The sequence below is a fragment of the Phoxinus phoxinus genome (genome assembly GCF_949152265.1).
Source record: "Phoxinus phoxinus genome assembly, chromosome: 24".
In the NCBI taxonomy this organism is placed as follows: Eukaryota; Metazoa; Chordata; class Actinopteri; order Cypriniformes; family Leuciscidae; genus Phoxinus; species Phoxinus phoxinus.
Window position 1 is genome coordinate 11,194,568 of NC_136899.1, and position 13,742 is coordinate 11,208,309.

The 13,742-nt window shown below is 41.2% G+C and overlaps 1 protein-coding gene across 1 annotated transcript in view; it reads left to right on the forward strand.

Annotated features, from left to right (window-relative positions):
• Positions 1-1,774: 1,774 nt before the first annotated feature.
• The window catches only part of vipr1b (vasoactive intestinal peptide receptor 1b), a 55,043-nt gene continuing 43,075 nt past the window's right edge, over positions 1,775-13,742 (forward strand). The window contains exon 1 of the mRNA XM_079601328.1: positions 1,775-2,108. Within this exon, the coding sequence (XP_079457454.1) occupies positions 2,052-2,108 (57 nt within the window). The 5' untranslated portion in view covers positions 1,775-2,051. The remainder of the gene's footprint in view (positions 2,109-13,742) is intronic.

The window sequence follows — 13,742 nt, forward strand, 5'->3', positions numbered from 1 at the left end:
ATATATTATTGCATCGTGCAACAGTAACTTGTCATTAACTTCAGTACAACAAAGGAATTGTGATGGCTGTTTTCTGCAGAAAGCTGATCTCTAATGATGTGTCTAATTTTTTATCGATCATTTGTTGGTAAAGGGTGAGAGACCTGGCAAGTCACATGACTTTTGTCAATGAGCAGTAGGTTCCCGACCCACTGTTATAGATCCACAAATTCTGTTTGATGAGATGTCACACATGCATAACATGCTTCAGTGTAAATGTTGCATGCACAGAATGACAGTTTCTCATTATTTGCATGGGTGAGAAAGCATATCAATCAATGAACATTCAAAAGTGGGGCGGCTGAACCTCAGCAGTGTCAACACAGATATTACAGTGAGTATTTTTTACTAAATGTGATTTAGTTCGTTTAAATGGAAAATGATTACAATGAGCTTTGCTCTGAGACACAGACATGAGCTTATTTATCACAAGACATGCTGCATCCAGCCTCACAGATGAAAGATATTCTTGTCTCTAATTTTAGCTTAATTTCATTGAGGAACACTTGACCACAGATGTAAATAATAAACATTAACAACCTATCCAATGATTTTGCTGGCAATATAACATCAAACAACATTGTGAATATCATGTTATGACAGGAGAATTCTTGTGAATTTAGGTTGATTGTATGTGTTGAAAAGCTCGCTTGCATTAATTGCAGTAATTTCTGATTTGAAAGTGGCTGTTTACATCAGCTTTGTGATGGATCACTGTGTAAAATGGAATTACAGCATATTAATCACTGCACTTACAGACTTGTATTCATAATTAATTCTATCAGTGTTTTAATTAAATTATTTTGTCTCCAAATATTCCTCAGACGACATGCCCAATCAACATGCCTTGAGCATGCCACTTACAGTAACATCAAGTTGCTTCAGCACTTAGGCTATTTATAAACAATAAATACATTTTATTAATAAAGTAAGGCTACTTGGGATGTGTCTGCTAATGACAAAGAAAGCAAGTGTGTGTTCAATTTGCATAATTTGCAGTTCAAATTGGATTGCTCCAGATAAATATTTTAGATAGGCTAGTGTTTGATTTCAGAAATCGAAGAACAACATCTCAGGACATCATATTTAAACATGGACAAAACACAGTAAACCGTACATAAGATAACAGCTAATTTTGGAATTGTCTCCTTCCCCTTATTGTAAATGATTAGGCCTATAGGCAATTTATTGTTTATTTTTTACCTTTTTTTCTTTCCCCCCCCCCCCTCCGTACTCAGTAGCCTATATTTATGCATACTTTAAAGTTTGTGCGTCAGGCCTGCGCCTGTTATATTGTTGTGAAAATAAACAATTTCCTTATGTCATCCTGTATGTAGAAGATAATCCCTGACACAACAGAACGTTGCTGTAGCTACAACAAAATAGGGGAAACAGCAAAGGAACGGCTACGGAAGTTGTGCAGTGATATTTTGAACGGGTTTCAAAACGACTGGAATTCGTCATCGACCAATCGACGTTTCACAGTTCAGGCAACACGCGGTTCAATTTTTGATTGTATTTTTAAGAGTATTTGAAAGCAACTAAACAAGCCCAAACAAGCGCTCACATGAATGATTTTCTGCAGCCAGGTGTTCACAAAGAGCATAGACCTTGACATTTCATCTATTGCTTTCGCACTAACGCAACAAAGACAGTCGCTGATGACGAACAAGAGTGATGCAGTATTGAGTGTGTTGTCAATATACCTCGCAAGTGAAGCTGTGAAGCTCCTCTCGTGCTCTGATTGTGATTCGCTCATTGGTCGCTGAACTGTCAGCAGCTCGAGCAGCGATATGAGCCACTCACCCGGAGGACTGCTCACTCAGGGCTCTTATGATGATGTCCCCTCATCTGAACTTATGTTTTACTCATCTGCCAACACCGTGTCCGATGTGACAGCTATCGCTTGATTGACTCTATTTTAAACGCTTGTAAGAAACCAGGATAAACTTTACGGATTGTAAAGTTTTTTTTATGGTAATCGAACATTCAAGGAAGAAAAAGCATCTGCGATGGACGCCTCAAAATTGTTTTTATTGGCTTTAAAGCTGAGCTGCGTGTTTTCTCCGGTAAGTATTTATTTTTGTGCTTTTGTCGTATTTTAAATAGCATACGTTATTGTTTCATTACATTCAGTATGATATAGGCTACTGTTGGCATGTTAACATAGCCTATTTAAATCCATGGTGTGAATTATGTCATTTGTAAAGGGACATAGCCTAACGTTATGTAGTTACCTCGCATATTTAGTAAAAACCATGATAAATCTGACTAAAGCCACCGATAAGTTGGATCCTGATTCAAGAGATGCAGTAGTGGGTGCTTTGGGACGAGTGAAGGAGCCGTGCATCTTTTACTTTATAACGGCATGATAATGTTGACTTAATAAGTCATATGTAGCTGTCTATATAGCATATCAGATACACGTGCTTATTTTTTTTATTTTTTTTAAATAGCCTACTACTTTTTCTTTTATTTTTTTTTACTTCGAAGAATGGGTGCGAACGCACCTGTCCAGATAGCGAGGAATCAAACAGAAAATTACTTGAATTGAATTAAATTTAAAAATCATTATGGCTTTAATTATTCACATAATCTCTGTGAATACTTGCACATTATCTATCTATCTATCTATCTATCTATCTATCTATCTATCTATCTATCTATCTATCTATCTATCTATCTGTGAAGTCATGAGATTAACATCTCCATATTAAGGGCAAAATTAGGCACTTTGCAAAACCAGGGGAAAAACAAAATGAAAAGGGAAACTGCAAAACCAAAATGTCGCACAGTTCGACATGATACACAATTGTAACAGACACATTCACTAACAGTGTAAATCATACACTTCAGTGTTCATAAAAGCCTCTTGCCTGCACTTTTAGCACACTTCACCCTCTTGAATCTCTGATAAAGGCTGCAGTGGTCTCTGCACTCTCACCATGTCAGAAGTTGATTGAAAAGACATTTTGGTAATGACTCTGGAATAAAATGTACCAAACATCAGCTAAAAGCATCCTTAAGAAGACATTCCCCCCTGCTATTTATTTCAGCAAACATGGGAATTCAGGTTGACTTACATTGTTGGAGGATGTTTCAGTTTCACATTTGATGGAAAGCAGCTGGTTGCAATGGAAAAGGTGTTAGTTGTTTAATTTGAAATGTATTTGTTTCAGTTGAGTCACATTATCAGCATGTGCTCGAGCTGTATAAGAGGCTGTGGATTTTCTGGTCCGAGTTTAAACACATTGTTAATATTTGGAGGACGGATAGATTCAGCTTTGTTGTTTGCATGCTATTTGTTTAATCTTGGATAGATAGTTGGCATCACCTCAGCTTCCTGCTCTTGTCAGCCGTTTCCCAAATGATGTAACATCTTTAACATTTGAACTGAAACTTCACTTCTAAAATTGAAGGTTCCAAAAGAGGGTTTTAACAGTGATGCCTTAGAATAAGCATTTTTGGTTCCCCAAAGAACCTTTCAGTTAACAGTTCTTAAATTACTTTTTTTTTCTAAGTGTGAAGAACATTTGAACAATCTAAAGATCCTTTTCCCACTTTAAATGTCCTTTTATGCAATTGGAAATCATGTAATCATGTCAACGAAGAACCTTTATTTTTGTGTTAGAAAGTTTTATAGTATTTATAGTGGCTGCTATTCTAAGGTCAACAAGCTTTCAACTCAGCTGGTTTTCAAACTGATATAATCTTGACACTCAGTTTCAGGGAAGACAAATGAATGTGTGCTTTACATTTACTCTGAATTCTAATGATCCTGAGGGAAACTTTTAAAGACAAAGAAATTAATCATTATGTAAAACAATTTATGTAGAAATCAGCAGCAATACATATACAGATCAACAGTTAGATTTTTTTCATTTTCCATCATTCCATAAGTTGTCAGTCTTTTACTGTACATTTTATTCTCGCAGGATAATCTATGAAGTTAAGTCATTCAGAGAGTGAATGACTTAAATTAAAGAACACATCATTAAAATTGTGCCTAGAATAAGATGGAAGACTCTTTTTGAAGACTTTATCCAAAGAACACATTATAACACAATTTAAGTGCAAAACAAATTGTTATGATGACTTTCAATTGCTTTTGCTCATCTGTGTCAAGAAAAGAGTCTTTAGGAAACAAATGAGGAGTTTCACAGCTGGAGATGTATATGAATCATGATAATGAGGTTTTGTTGCAGCACAAATTCCTGATGCAAAACTATGCCTTCAGTAAAAGGCTTGTTTACTGCAAAAAAAATTAACATTTTGGTGTCTCTTGGAGCTGTTTTGATATAATAAAAAGAAGTAGCCTAGATTTATATTTTGATAAAAGTATTTTCTTACGTTTTTTTTTTGTTGTTGCTAAAAGTTGTCGCTTTTTTTGCTCTTGAATTCGTTCCTTTACAATTCTAACCGCAGGAAACAAACGCTTAAGGCAGCAGACTGTGTGCGTGGAGTTTTCCAGACAGATTATAAGAGCTGCTCACTCTCTGAAGAGCCAGTGCTAGAACTGGAGAAATTTCCTCAAGTCTTCTGACTGCATCATCTATGCAAGAGCACTCCCACTCGGCACCCAAACCTCATAATGCTCTTCTGTCCGGTCTGTCTGCCCACCTCACTTACTCATGAAGAATAGATGAGAGACACCTATTGCTTAAGCACCATGACAACGTCCTTCGTCTGTGTTCTATGTAACCAACTATATTTATAGCACTGTTCAGGTGTGAAATAAGAAAGCTCAGTGTTTTTCACTCACTTCGAGTTCCGTCTTTCTCCGGTTGTCCTCTTGCTCTATCTATCTGGGCGACCAATATGTGCCAGGCAATAATCATTTGATAAATTAACTATAAATCAGATGAGAAAATGGTAGATCAAGTGAGCAATCAATAACAAGTGGATAAATAGAAGAATCAAGAATTTGATAATCCAAAAAATTATTAATAAAACAATGTCATATATTTAAAAAAACTATATTCAATTTATAGCAATAAATGTATGTTTTGATGAAAATGAATTAAATATTATGTGATTACAAAATGATTGATAATTGTATTTTTAATATTAATTCTTTGATTATGTTTTGATTATCCAATGATTAATTTCACAGGTTTGTAAATTGTAATTGATTGATTGCTCACATTCCATCCATCCATCTATCCATCCCTGTCTCCATCTATCCATCCCCGTCTCCATCTATCTATCCCCGTCTCCATCTATCTATCCCCGTCTCCATCTATCTATCTATCCCCGTCTCTATCCATCCATCCATCCATCCATCCATCCATCCATCCATCCATCCATCCATCCATCCCCGTCTCCATCTATCTATCCCCGTCTCCATCTATCTATACCCGTCTCCATCTATCTATCCCCGTCTCCATCTATCTATCTATCCCCGTCTCTATCCATCCATCCATCCATCCATCCATCCATCCATCCACCCATCTATCTATCTTTCTATCTATCTATCTATCTATCTATCTATCTATCTATCTATCTATCTATCTATCTATCTATCTATCTATCTATCCGTCCGTTTGTTTGTTCACTTGTTGGTTTATTAATTCATTCCTATGTGATTCTGCCAGTCAGTCTCATCTAGGCTGCTTTGTTGACATATTTTCTTTGACTATAAAGGTTTTGTTAGTGTGAAAGCGTTTAAACAGCTGCTGGAAACTACCCCGAACATTGGTGTCATACTTCAGTCGTATACAAAAGTTTTATAATAACAAAAACTGACATGTTTTTATTATGTAGTGGTCGAGGGTCCTTTTTTTTAATTGAGCGGCAGAAAAATCCCCAAAATCTTCTCTTATCTAAATTCCCGGTGTGACACAGAGCAGATGTGTATGCAGGAAGTTTACGGTTGTCTCTGGGGTGGTCATTTATGACTCTGCTCTGCATAGTCTGCTGAGTTATTAACTTGGGGTTTTCACTTACAGCAGAAGTGTGAGTGTGCAACAGATGTATTTCCTGTTTATTCAGGTTTATATTGCTTTTCCTCTTCTCCTCTTTGCTCATAAATAGTACAGTTCTGAACTTCTTGACAGCAACAATATTTTTGTGGTCAACAGACTACATAATAAGACCCTAAATCAGTCTGAACACCCGCAAAGTAACCCGCATGACACACTAGCAGCACTTGCTTGAGTTTAAACTCATGAAGACTCTAACAGAGGGAATCTCAGCATGCAGTGAGTGTGCAGAATTAGGAAAACTGCAGTGGTTTAGGTTGGCGTTTGATTTTTTGGGATTTTCTTATTATTGTGCTGTGACCACAGATGGGCTGATCAATGTTTCATCCACTGATGTGTGTGTACCAGTGATTGATTGTAGGCCTACCTGTTGACTTCATTGTGTTGGTCTTGTTGGCTTCCCCTTGTGGCTTGTGAGATATGGTGACATCATCTGACAAGATTTATCAGGATCATTCCAGTTAACCATTCAGCAGAAATCAAGTGATGTTTTTAGACAAAATGTACATTTGGCAGATCATCTAAGAAATTCAAGGAAAAATTATGAACTATAATGATCTCAAGGATCGGTTTCGGGCCGATTAAGCAGTTTTTTAACTGATCGATATCGGCTATCCTAAGCCCTATCCATTATTTTATGTCAGCGGTCACGCAGGTGTCGTGCAGTAGGTGACGATGTGCACCTTCAAGCAGGTTTGCCAGCCGCCATTAAAAGGAAAAGAAGAAGCTCAAATGTGCTTGTGCGATGATCGAGAACCAATGTGTGAACGCGTCACATACGCACGTTCAAGTTTTCATGATTAGCATATTTGATGCACACTTTTCTAATGAATCACTCAAAATATTTTTTTTTTGTTGTTTATTTTTTATCTGCCGTCAAACTATCTGAGACATTATTGCCATAACGCATTGCTGAGTTGCATCTTGCTTCGGACTTGACTGACAGACTGGCATTCTGATACCTTGAGCTTTATGCTTTCTAACCTTATCTTGTTTTTGTTGCAATTATTCTGTTTACTGTACACAAGAAGTTTTTATCAGTAGTCCCATATTCATAATTGTGTCCACACAGTCTGTTAAAAATGTCTACCATTGTAAAAGATGTTTGTATTTAGATTATTTACCAATGCCTTTATACATACATTCCATATATTGGAATTACTCCATTGTGATAGAAAGATACCCCTATTTTACATTTGAGCCTCTGACCCTGCACAAAAAAACTTGACTGTGACATCCCTATTTCAGGCTTCTTTACAATTTGGAAACTATCACAAAGAATATCACAGCTTTTTCATTACAATGTCTTATTACAGTTATTACAGTTATTACAGTAGTCTTATTTGAAAAACAATATGTGAGAATTTTTTTCCAAACCTGTTGCGTACCGTACCTTACAGGTGCACTCAGTAATTTTTGTTTATGTTGCACTGATCAATACTGCAGTCATGTACTTTTACTGACACCTAGTGGTGTGGATGCAGATTTATTATCATTATTATTATTATTAAAGTTATAAAACAGTTACAGATTTTATCTGCTGTTCATTGTTAATCACACCTCTGGATTACGTTCTGACTAATAGAGACTTATAGATTAATTGAAATGAAGAAAACCCTTCTGTCACATTGTTAATGTGTTTTCTGTTGTGTCCATGGACTTTTAGGTTGTTTTTCTCATTCAGTGTTTTTTCCTCATCTCTGTCGTCATTTTCATTAGTTCATTTTCGTCACCTGTTTAGTTAATTAGTCATTGTTAATCATCATCATCATCACCTGTCGTCACTCGTTGTCATCTGTGTATTTAAGTTCCTGTCTTTCACCCTTCAGTTGTCGGTCAATGCTAATGCTTATGCTTATGTTTGTTTATGTTACGTTGTATTGGATGTGTTACCCAGCTGCCTGTACCCGTTTTTGTGTAAATGTATTATTAGTAAAAGTTTGAATTGGAGCTTTGTGCCTCTGCCTGTCTTCATCCGCACCATACCCGTGACAGATTGACCGACCAATCTAAAATGGACGAATGGGTAAAAATTTTCGTCCTGGCCAAGGAGAGCCAAGATCTCCCAGCCTTTGCCCATGGAGGGTCGTTTGAGGGAACCCGTCTGGCCAGATTTCGCGGGACCCGTGGAGGCCGCAGTAGAGGCGGTGGTCGAGATGGACCCCGACACCATTCTCCGCTTTGGTCCCTCTTCGACCCTGGACGGTTGACGTCCAGCTCCAAGCCGCCTGCACCGCTGGTCCCGTCCAGCCCAGAGCTTCCTGCGCCAGAGCCCGCTGATCCTGCGCCAGAGCCCGCTGATCCTGCGCCAGAGCCCGCTGATCCTGCGCCAGAGGCCGCTGATCCTGCGCCAGAGCCTGCTGATCCTGCGCCAGAGCCCGCTGATCCTGCGCCAGAGCCCGCTGATCCTGCGCCAGAGGCCGCTAATCCTGCGCCAGAGCCCTCATCACTGCCCAGCACAGAGCCCTCATCGCTGCCCAGCACAGAGCCCTCATCACTGCCCAGCACAGAGCCCTCATCGCTGCCCAGCACAGAGCCCTCATCGCTGCCCAGCACAGAGCCCTCATCGCTGCCCAGCACAGAGCCCTCATCGCTGCCCAGCACAGAGCCCTCATCGCTGCCCAGCACAGAGCCCTCATCGCTGCCCAGCACAGAGCCCTCATCGCTGCCCAGCACAGAGCCCTCATCGCTGCCCAGCACAGAGCCCTCATCGCTGCCCAGCACAGAGCCCTCATCGCTGCCCAGCACAGAGCCCTCATCGCTGCCCAGCACAGAGCCCTCATCGCTGCCCGGCACAGAGCTTCCTGCACCGCTGGTCCCGTCCAGCCCAGAGCTTCCTGCACCGCTGGTCCCGTCCAGCCCAGAGCTTCCTGCACCGCTGGTTCCGTCCAGTCCAGAGCTTCCTGTACCGCTGGTCCCGTCCAGCCCAGAGCTTCCTGCACCGCTGGTCCCGTCCAGCCCAGAGCTTCCTGCACCGCTGGTCCCGTCCAGCCCTGAGCTTCCTGCACCGCTGGTCCCGTCCAGCCCAGAGCTTCCTGCACCGCTGGTCCCGTCCAGCCCAGAGCTTCCTGCACCGCTGGTCCCGTCCAGCCCAGAGCTTCCTGCACCGCTGGTCCCGTCCAGCCCAGAGCTTCCTGCACCGCTGGTTCCGTCCAGTCCAGAGCTTCCTGCACCGCTGGTCCCGTCCAGCCCAGAGCTTCCTGCACCGCTGGTCCCGTCCAGCCCAGAGCTTCCTGCACCGCTGGTCCCGTCCAGCCCTGAGCTTCCTGCACCGCTGGTCCCGTCCAGCCCAGAGCTTCCTGCACCGCTGGTCCCGTCCAGCCCAGGACCGCCTTCGCCGCTGGCCCCGGTCAGCTCAGAGTCCTCTTCGCCGCGGGTCCAGTCCAGTGCTGACCTCCCCAAGAAAATTTTGGGGGGGGGCAATAAGTCCTCTGAGGGGATCGTGGAGGCCCTGCCGACGCGGTCGCCATGGCCGCCCGAAGGGTCCTCACCGCCATGGCCGCCCGAAGGGTCCTCACCGCCATGGCCGCCCGAAGGGTCCTCACCGCCATGGCCGCCCGAAGGGTCCTCACCGCCATGGCCGCCCGAAGGGTCCTCACCGCCATGGCCGCCCGAAGGGTCCTCACCGCCATGGCCGCCCGAAGGGTCCTCACCGCCATGGCCGCCCAAAGGGTCCTCACCGCCATGGCCGCCCGAAGGGTCCTCACCGCCATGGCCGCCCGAAGGGTCCTCACCGCCATGGCCGCCCGAAGGGTCCTCACCGCCGTGGCCGCCCGAAGTGTCCTCACCACCATGGCCGCCCGAAGGGTCGTCTCCGCCGTGGCCGCCCGAAGGGTCCTCACCACCATGGACGCCTGAGGGTCCGTCTGCTCCGCCATGGCCACGCCCTCATCCTGCTCCGCCCTGCCCACCTGCACGTCCTGCTCCGCCCTGGAGGCTTCCTGCTCCAGATCGGCCACCTGTTCATCAGCCTCCAGGGCGCCCACCCTCCCACCCCTTTGGATGTTTTACGGCGCGAGGACGCGCCTGGGGGGAGGGGGGGGTTCTGTCACATTGTTAATGTGTTTTCTGTTGTGTCCATGGACTTTTAGGTTGTTTTTCTCATTCAGTGTTTTTTCCTCATCTCTGTCGTCATTTTCATTAGTTCATTTTCGTCACCTGTTTAGTTAATTAGTCATTGTTAATCATCATCATCATCACCTGTCGTCACTCGTTGTCATCTGTGTATTTAAGTTCCTGTCTTTCACCCTTCAGTTGTCGGTCAATGCTAATGCTTATGCTTATGTTTGTTTATGTTACGTTGTATTGGATGTGTTACCCAGCTGCCTGTACCCGTTTTTGTGTAAATGTATTATTAGTAAAAGTTTGAATTGGAGCTTTGTGCCTCTGCCTGTCTTCATCCGCACCATACCCGTGACACCTTCATATTTGACTCATTTTTTGCAATTTGTTAAATGGCTACTGATAATGCTTTGCCAAAAAGTTTTAAATGATCTTGACAACAAATTAAAAAAATAATAATATTTCATGTAGTTTCTATATACACAATATTAATTTCAACATTGCAGTTTTTATTAAAAGATTACTGCTCTCAACGTAACACAGTGATCTGATTGTCCTAAACAGATTGTACATTTTCATTAATTTTATACAGACTACAAGTCATATGCACAATCTTCTCAAAACACTGTGTACAACATTTTCAAATGTGTTCACAACCGTTTACATGGCCAACTAAAATGTGTATATATCAGTAAAAACATTTGCAGCTCTTTTAATTGATTTTTACTTTTAATACAAAACTATTTACCATTTTTCCAAACAAAACTCTGTACAAAACAATTGCAACTATTACAACTATTTTCAAAAGTAACAAAAATTGTTATACAAAAAAGAGAGAGAGTTAAGGAATGGGTGTAACGAGAGGAAGAGAAAGAGAAAGAGTGGATCAAGTAGAAAGAGGTGAGGGGAAAGAAGAAGGAAGATTAAGAGAAGAAGAGGGCATGTGAAGAGTAGAATAGGGATAAAGGTGAAGGAGAAGAGATGGGAAATTTGGAGGTGTTGATGTAGTGAAAAGAATAAGGAGAAATTGTAAGAAGACAAGAACAGAAAGAAAGGGGACAGCAGGATAAAAGAGGAGTGAAGAGACGTAGAAGGTACAGACTTTCAAATGAAAGTGGAATCACCCTAAGTGACCATTTAATAATAACTTGTGGCCTCTTCTTGTGCGGAGCTGAAACAGAACCAGCGTATGGCATTCAACTTCTATATTTATGAATATTGAGTATTTATGAACTCTATTATGATTGCTGATAGTGTACATTTGAGTTTTGAGATAGCTTCAGACTCAGGATGACCCAGTTTGTTTCCAATGGAATAAGAGCATGTAATGGAACAATAGAAGAGGCCTGTGGAGATGTAATGGCAGATAAGAATATATTATTAGATATTGATGAAATGCTCTGGCCTGATGTGAATTAGAGGCGTGATCAATAAAGTTCAGTGATTGCAGAACTGTACCAGAGTAAACATCTGCTGCATGTTAGTGTATGTAATTGGGGAACAAATCGTATATAACAAAACTCCTCATCGAATAACTTAACGATAAACGTATTTTCATTAGTGTTTTTGTGTGTAGCTGAATACTGTATGTTATAAAATCAATAAAGAACACACTTGATGATAGTAATAAATGCATTACCAGTAAAAATACAGGTCTATATTTTGCAGTAAAGTTGAACTGTTTGGCTAAGGTAAGACTGTTTATTTGTTTGTGTTAATTTTTTTGAGAGCAGGGACTCGAGTTTGGAGAAATATGTCAAAATGATTGAGAAAAACTAAGAGGCCAGTTATCACATATACTTGATATTGCTAAAAAATGAAAACACAATTTTTTTGAACAAATAAATGTATGACCACCACACTGTTGACAAAATAAGTGTCCATCTAAATGTAGAAAATATAAGAAAAGATTGGACAGTTAAAATTACATGCCATTACAACTGTCCAACTGCACTTAGCTTGAAAGGCAATGAAACAAAAAAGCATGTCCCAATGTTACCTGATAGTTCTGTTCTCCTCAACTGCAGTCATAGTAATAAAAGTAAATAGTTCACTGGCAGCACATTACAGCTGCCAAAATTCTGTTAAGTATTCCCAAATAGTCATGAATTTTGAAATAACGCAGTGTGCCGTGGCTTCTATGCCGTAAGCAAAGTGATAAAACTGAATTGTCAGTGAATGCATAAAACTGGAGTTTATAAATACTGCAGATCACCCATATGGATGGCGTATGGCCTGTTTGTACTTGAGTTCACCAAAAGTGAAGCATCAATCCAGACACTATTCAAAACAATTACACACATCACCTTGAAGTTGTAAAAGAATCTGTGTTCCTCAGCCAGCTCTGTAACACTACAATAGACGGTTTTAGGGAACATCTGCTTGCCAAGATGCCGTTTGTTACTTCCTCACTGTGTGTAAAATCTGCTGCTGTCTGCACTTACACTAACAGGCTTGAGCAGAGCGGCGCTATTATCTGGCTCAGGAACGAGTGGAGCAGGTTCATCCCAGAGGTCAGCAGATGTTCTGATAAGTCATCTGAGGCACAGGACTTCATTATTCAGCTCAGCTGTGTGTGTGTGTGTGTGTGTAACAACCCTGCATGCTGTGTTTAGTGGTATTAGTTGCGGATTTGAGCTGGATCGTATTATGTTGATACCGACAAACTAAACAGTTCATATGTAAGGGATAACGTGCATCCTTGTTCCAGACTGAAGGGGCTTATTTTGCAATAATGACCTGCTGACTATCTTTTATCTTGCTTATTTTTTCATCTACTTTCCAGATAAATGAAGAAATGGGCATAAATGTTAATTTGAGATTAATTATTTTATTATGTGATAAGAAATAAATCATGACAGAATTATACGAGAGGCATGAAACTACACAGCTATGTAGAAAATTGGTTAGTTAGCCTATGCTGTTTAGTCATCATTAAACCACAGAAAGCCGCGCTTCATGGTTTATTTAAAAAATAAAATGCAAATCTCTAATATTGCAACACTGTTTTCCTGGTGAGCTTCTCATTTGGCGTGTCAATGAGGAGCTCTGTGGTTGATGTACTGTTGCCAAGGTCTTGGTCTGAGTCATTGCATGGTCATTGTTTAGGGGACAATCCCCTGGCCTTCTGACTCTTTCTCTCAAATGCCACTGAAAAGCTAGGCTGACATTAAGCAAATAGATCAATACTGCCCATAAAAACTGTTTAAAGGAAGAATATACTCTTTTATCAAAAGCTGAAAGTGAAGTGATGACTGCAGAGACACTTTCACAGACCTTTCAGCATCTGACTTATTTGGTGTTACTGAAGGTCTATCTCTCCTGCTTGGAAAAACATGGTTTTCTGGTCTCCAAAGATGGTCTTGTTTGCTGGTTTTAGAGGGGTTTTGAGCTCTGGCCGAAAAAATATAGCTGAACACTTATTTGGCCAGGCTGGGAGACCTGCTAGATCATCTTAAACCAGCAAGTGTGTGTGTGTTGTTGTTTTTTAGCAGGATCCTCCTAGACTTATTCAGTGAGAGATGGATTATGTGCTGATTTTTTTGGAAATGAGCTGTTTGAGGAAAAAAAGATGTGTAAAAACACAAGGCTTGGACCGGCTAATAACCAGCTTAGACCTGCTATCATGTTCCAAAACACAGCAATCCAGCCTAAGCCGGA